Below are 6,867 nucleotides of genomic sequence, written 5' to 3'. Positions count from 1 at the left end.
GCCAGTAATTTTCCATCGCTCCATGCCCGTCTCAACTTCTCTTTCTTTTTCTCTGTTTTTATATACAGTCCAAGCTACTTCAAGCATTTTACCCAAATCTCTGGATTCGGGTCCTTCTAGTTTCTGGAGTTTCTTTCTAATGTCCGGGGCCGATTGACCTATAAACAAAAAGGCCAATTGTGTTGCTGCTTCTGGGTTTTCTGGATTCAAATTGGTATACTTCCTAGCAGTCACCTTTAGTCTTTCCATAAAGGCTGAAGGGGACTCATTTGGTTCCTGTCTTACTTCATAAATTTTTGACCAATTTACTGCTTTTGGCATTGCATGTCTTACACCAAATAAAATCCACCTCTGATATCTAGTCAACATTCCCCTGTGTCCCGGCTGATTAGGGTCCCACTCGGGATTTGCAGATGGAAAATTCTGGTCCACGGTCCCCCGTAAATCTCCATTAGCATATGCTCCCTCCACCTGTTTTCTGGCAGCATTCAATACCATTCTCTTTTCAGTTTCATCAAGGAAAGTATCCAATATCACTTGTAAATCATTCCAGTCAGGATCCTGAGTTCTAATTATTGTTTCAATTGCCTTGGCTACTCTTTCGGGATCCTCCCGATAGGAACCTGCGATCTCTTTCCATGATCTTAAATCAGCAATTGAGAAAGGAACTTTTACCACCACCGGACTGTCATTCCCTACTGCTTCTTGGAGAGGGGTTTGGAAAGAAGCTGCTCCTGCTTCCCCTTCCCTTCCCCGCGTTCTTCCTGCAATTGGGCTAAATCCCTCTGCTTCCTCTTCCAGAAGAGGAGCACAAGAACTTTCAGCCTCTGGATTTTGAACCTCTCGACCCCTTCTCCGATGAGGTACAACCATTAATTCAATATCCTCCTCCTCTGTCCCTCTTTTTAGGCAATTTACATCAATATCACAAGTAGAACAACACTTTCTCGAGTTCTTACCACACTTTTTCTTTTTCAAAACCATTGCCACAGAATCCTGTAGGTATATCTCACAACATTTTTGCCATTCCGGGTGATTTTGCAATGTAAAGAACAAATCAACATACGCCATTTCATTCCATTTACCTTCCCTTTTACAAAACAACATTAATTGTAAGATGGTATTATATTGCAATGTCCTGTTTTCTGGCCATTTCTCCCCACTTTCCAATCTATACATTGGCCACCACTGATTGCAATATTCAGTTAATTGTTTCTGAATCAGAGGATCACCTCCCAGATCTTTCCAGTGTCTCAAAATACATCCCAAAGGTGTTCCCTGTGGGACAGATTTCTTACTCAGAAACGTACCCATTCTCCCAAGAGACTAGTGGGTGTGATCGTGCACTATCACAGGCACTAGTCAGAGGGACCCCAACCCCTGTTGAAGCTCCCTCTGGGATTCTAGCCCCCCCACCGGAAATCCCGACCTAACCTTTCCCGGGACCCTAGCCCAACCCTGCGAGGCTTTCACCGCGTCTTATAAGCAGGCTCCGTTACCCTCCTTAAAAGAATGCCTTATTACCTTTCCAGGGGACTTGCTTAGAATTCTTCGGTCCGGGGATCAGAGGTTCTCCCCGAGAATCCCTCGGTGCCGGCTGGAGGTCCTGTGATCCCACGGATCCGTCGTTTATATGTAGCAAAGTGTTACATATGCATGAAGTTTCCCAGTATGCCTATACATATGCATAACCTGTCCTGCTTTGTATTAAAATTAGCTTCAGGAGGTCATTTCCATAAGTCCCTCCCCACTGCGCTTGCTCAGTGCCTCCTGGTGGTGGTCGTTGGGGGTCGTGGGGATGAAGGCTGATGGTTCCTCTTCGTCACCGCTAGTAACCCCTTGTTCTTGCGCAGACTCAGTTGCTTCTTGGCTCTTGCCCAAACTGCAGGGTCGGTGTAAACCAGTTCTTAAGGTAAACTCCTGGTTCTTATCAAAAACTGTCCTTCGTAAGGAGCCACGAATCTTCCTGCGCCAATTAGTTCTCATTCCTTCTAGTCTGGCAACCTTGGCAAACCGTTATTATCCTTTTGCTTCATCCCCTCCCGATTCTTCCCGTCCTTGAATAGGGTTCTAAATTTACTAACTAACTATACTACAGACTTTAGAAAAACATCCAAACTAGACACTACTGACTTCAGAAAAACATCCACACTAGACAATACTGACTTTAGCAAAGCAACAGCAAACTAGACAATAAGGCCTAAATCTTATGCGTGTAAGCCGCTTACATCTGGGGGTCTTTTGACTCTTAAGGTATCAAAAGTGTAAATGAATGATGTCCTAGCGAACTAAAAACCAAAAACGATGGGTGTATGTTTTCTTGAGACAGAAACAAAGGACAGACCGCTGCCAAAGAAAGCACTACACTACAAATATTGCACATCTTGGTTTTAAAGAGCATAGTGCATTTTACAGTGTTTACATTGATTGTGATTTCTTATACATTATTCAGAAAGAAAATAGTTCCACTGGAAGTTTCAAGGATGCATCAATGAATATTTTAAACATGGGAGAACAGTAGCACATAATGTTTCAGAAACCTATTTGTTACTAATTTACAGTGCCTTTCTTTAAAAACTTTTTGATTACCTACACATCAAATTGCAACTTCTAACTGTAGGAATAACTGGTTTTGAAAGAAAAATATTTTTTAGGACAGAAGAGCATGCTCATTAAATCATAAGCTATGCAGTCAGAAATGCTACTTTGCTTTTACTTTTCCTGAGTGAAAATGACCAAGAGGTGCAGTTCGATTTAAATGACTGAAAAATGGGGGGTGGGGTGGCGGGGTTGGTTAGACATGTAGTCTCATATTGCTGCTTAGATCAGCTGTTTTGAGGTGAGCTAGTGCCTCAGTCAGAACCTTTACATAAATTCTGATTTAAGTATAAGAATGTTTGATTTTCAGTTTCAGTTAAACTTACTAATTTCAGTGTGTCGCTACCCATTTCATATTTTTTAGGCTGTGTTTAGAATATTTTAAAAACTAACACAAACGTTGCTTTATTTTCAGAATGAAAGCGCAGATGTACTAGACTACAGATTACTTAAGAAACAGGATCTTTTTCCAGGCACAGTGTACAGGTTCAGAGTTGCTGCAATTAATGGCTGTGGTGTTGGGCCTTTCAGTAAAGTCAGTGAATTCAAGACTTGCATTCCGGGTTTTCCTGGAGCTCCTTCAACAGTCAAAATCACCAAGGTGAGAAATGCAGGTAATTCTAGCTCTGATGTATAAAATTCTGGCCACAAGTTTAATCTGAGAACTCTTGTTTTCAGTTGGTTTGTTGTTGGGGTTTTTGTCCGAGTTAAAATTGTAATATAAAATAGTGTCAAATGTTTAATTGGTTAATTCTGCTCCATGTAATACTCTCTGAGAAATTTGCTACAAAGAATTATTTTAAGACTTAATGATCATATTACCAGATACACATCTTAGTCACCTGATAGTTTCCCCATGATTTTCTCTTTCTTCATCCTTGAATCTATAAGTATTTACCATGCTTTTTTTAAAAAAAAAAAAGTCAAAAGGCACATCTGTACCTCCGTATCTAATGGTTACTTACATGCTATCACATTTTCTTTCTTTTTCTTCAGAGTGTAGACTGTATTCATCTTTCTTGGGAGCCTCCTGCTTCACCCTCTGGAAATATTTTAGAATATTCTGCCTACTTAGCAATCCGTTCCACACAATTACAGGAAAATCCAAGCCAGCTTGTCTTTATGAGAATATACTGTGGTCTTAAAACATCATGTGTAGTGACTGCTGCCCAGCTTTCAAATGCTCACGTTGATTACACTTCCCGACCTGCAATAGTGTTCAGAATTTCTGCAAAGAATGAGAGGGGATACGGACCAGCCACACAAGTTCGATGGCTTCAAGGTAAAGTTGGTGTCAGACGCAGCATTTAAATGGGCTGTAGCTGTGGCGGAGGAAATGGCATATTGTGTCTCTAGAAACAACGCTTTTCTCAGCAGTGAATGTAAAGTTCTTGAAATATCATTTTGTTCCTTGTAGAACTTTTAAGAAAATTTAGTTCTCGCTTTTGGCATAACATTTATTAAAAAAAAAACCAAACTATATTTGTTCACAAGCAAAGACAAGCAAGTACTGAAATGACAGTTATTGAGTCTTACCCGGTCCCTCAAATCATAAAAGCCCAGCAAGCTTCTGATTTCCCTGGGCTTCACTTCAGCTCAAAAGTTTTCCCTCTAGTAAAGTAATCCAGTTACACGCATGGGTGTAATCAGGGGTTTTTTTCAATCTTTTGCCCCTCTTTATTAGAAAAAATTTTCATAAGGTGACGTAAGGTGCATTGTTGTGATGCATATGCCCTTTAAAATCCGTATCACAGCCAGAAGAGGTTTTGTCATCTTGTCCCTGCACTTAAATTGCACAGGTTCATGATGAGTTGGGGATGGGAATGGATCCACTGAAAATAAAGATCAGTTTTTAGCCTGATTAGTTCCGGCTCACCTTTTAAGTAAGCCAATCCAGGGGCGCAAAACAAGAAGTTTTGCTGGGTTCTACTCTTACCCCATCCTTCCCCTTTCTGGCTTAGCTTTCTGCTAGTAGGGAGCTTGCTTTGCTCAGCAAGAGGCCCCATGAGCATGGAGAAAGGTTAGGAATGGCAGAGTGAGGGGAGTGTGCCCACCCCCTCGGGGAGCAGCGAGCTGTTGGATCTGTTTAGCTGCTGACCTCTCAGTCTGTGGGCTGTGATCCCACAGGGTGTGGTTGAAAGCGAGCTGCTTGGTTTTTAACGTGTGTTTTCCTAAGATGGAGAGCAACAATGAAGAAGTTGACTTCCCTAATGTTTAGTATTCCGATGCTGTTTTAACCCTTTAACTGGCAAGGGTTTTGGCCATGATCTGTATCCCAGAACTCTGGAACAATATTTGTTTGAAAGATTTTTGACTACATACACGATGTGAAATTATGAAACGTTTAACAATGTCTCCTTCTTTTTGCAGATATGAAAACATCAAGCTCAAAGTAGAAACAACATAATAATTCTCAAGTTTCGAATGTAGTGTTCAATGTAACTCTTGTACTATTTGTAAATGCTACAAATATTTTATTTTTGCATTGTTTTTATCTTAAAAATATATAACCTTTTTTACGTTTGAAACATCAGCGCTACACAGCCTTGCTCAGGTATGAGTACCGTATAGAAACTATATTGAAGATGGTGGGGTGGAGGACCATACTCTATCCAGTAGCTCTTTTTGGTAGTGATAGTTAAAATGTAAAAAATACGCAGTTTGAAATTAAAAATAAACAAAAAATTGGCACATGCAGTAGTATTTGAGGTAGAGTCCCCATGATTGCTACAGATCTTGCATAGATAATTCACAAGACTGGTATATTCTATTTGGTTTCAGTTCCTTATACCACAGTCTTCATTGTGGTGCCTGAGTACAAGGAAAAAAATTCCAGTTATTATATAGTAACTTAAAATGTATAAATATTTTAATATATACTTTTTTGTAAAGAAATGATTTTTCTACTGTTTGTAACAAATATCTTAATCTTGAAAGATATCCCCTGAAGATTTAAAAGGAAAAAGATAAACTTAGTCATTTCTCTTATTACAAAAAAACGTAAATTCATTGTAAATGCACTACTAATATTTAGAGTTATCCTTTTGTAGTTGTACAAATCTTAAACTTGTAAATACCAATGTTTACAAGAGACCTGTTTGGTCTTGTATTAAAACTTCCATGAGATTTTTTCTCTTTTTTTTCTTTTTTTTTTTTAAATCCATATGCTTTGCTTTTAGCATATGCTTGCTTTTTGCACTAATAATAACTTACCTCATTCCTGTGTTTGTAATCACTTGTGTTGCTTCCATAATGTTTCTGTAAAACTTCAATCTGAAAATTTTAACCAAAGTTTAGAATACATGGTAAGCAATTTTGCACATATTGTATGGCAACTTTCAACATATTTATTCCAGTTAATCATCTTAAGTGCTTGTTTGCTTTACCAGTATATTCTACCAATCAAGTTCAGTATCTCCCTTTTACTATGCATCATTTTACATTAACTAGCTAGCTGATAAATTCAACAAGCATTACTTCTAGGAATAGGTTGATCCATTCCTACGCTAAAAGAAGAAAATTGTTCATAGTAGTGAAATAAAGGTAAACATTTTAAATGCTATTTATGTATCTATATATGAACCTATGTTTACCAAAGTGTAGAGGAAAATGGCTGAGTTGGACATGGTCACTAGGTGAATAGACTGAGGCACCTAAATAAGATTTATTTTAAAATAAAATCTAAATTATTTACTGTGCAATGAAGTTTATACTTTGCACTTTAATTTTGCCCCGAATGCCAAAAGACTGTACATCAAGGTAGAATTTCTTGCCTCTGCCGGTTAAATTTGTCTTAAGAGCATTTGTAAATATAGAACCTAAAGAAAAGATGTGCCTGGTTTGGTGGGAGAAGTATCACTAAAACGTTAGAGATTTAACAGCTCAAGTATCCCGGAGCAGATTAAATAGCCAAGTTTTAGCTACCCTGAAAATCAGGGTTGTAACAGAAGTGCTGATACAGCCTTAATTAACGCAACACATCACATGCTATAATAGCATATAAAAAGTGCTGGGGACCATAAATTGCTATAATAGTGTTAATTGTGGCACAGGAGTAACACATGTGGTTTTACTCCAGGGAAAATCTTGTGTTTATGACAATGACAGATATCCCAGATTCACTTTAAGCAGTGTTTATAGTATGAATGTATAGGACTTTTCCTGAAGTTGACTGGCTTTAAAATATTTGTGTTTTAATGGTCCATCTCATCAGGTGTGATCTCACTACCGATACCGTCTGATAACTAAAATACTGTACACGCGAGCGGT

At 38.7% G+C, this 6,867-nt stretch overlaps 1 protein-coding gene and 1 long non-coding RNA gene across 5 annotated transcripts in view; one reads left to right on the top strand and one right to left on the bottom strand.

Annotated features, from left to right (window-relative positions):
• Positions 1-2,236, bottom strand: part of LOC118453033 — a 6,467-nt gene extending 4,231 nt beyond the window's left edge. Inside the window, exons 1-2 of the long non-coding RNA XR_004842917.1 lie at positions 2,167-2,236; positions 37-38 (exon numbers count right to left, since the gene is read on the bottom strand). This is a non-coding gene — a long non-coding RNA (uncharacterized LOC118453033). The remainder of the gene's footprint in view (positions 1-36; positions 39-2,166) is intronic.
• The window catches only part of HCFC2 (host cell factor C2), a 25,407-nt gene extending 18,546 nt beyond the window's left edge, over positions 1-6,861 (top strand). For 2 of the 4 annotated variants that reach the window (XM_035901466.1, XM_035901464.1), the window contains 2 exons: positions 3,014-3,199; positions 3,595-4,957. In XM_035901466.1, the coding sequence (XP_035757359.1) occupies positions 3,014-3,199; positions 3,595-3,909 (501 nt within the window). In that variant the 3' untranslated portion in view covers positions 3,910-4,957. The other 2 variants (XM_009646061.2, XM_035901465.1) reach the window with 2 other exon arrangements.
• The last annotated feature ends 6 nt before the right edge of the window (positions 6,862-6,867 follow it).

This window comes from Egretta garzetta, unplaced genomic scaffold (assembly GCF_000687185.1).
Source record: "Egretta garzetta isolate BGI_Z169 unplaced genomic scaffold, ASM68718v1 scaffold159, whole genome shotgun sequence".
In the NCBI taxonomy this organism is placed as follows: Eukaryota; Metazoa; Chordata; class Aves; order Pelecaniformes; family Ardeidae; genus Egretta; species Egretta garzetta.
Note: the sequence above shows the minus strand (reverse complement) of the source record. Positions and strands in the feature narration are given on the sequence as shown.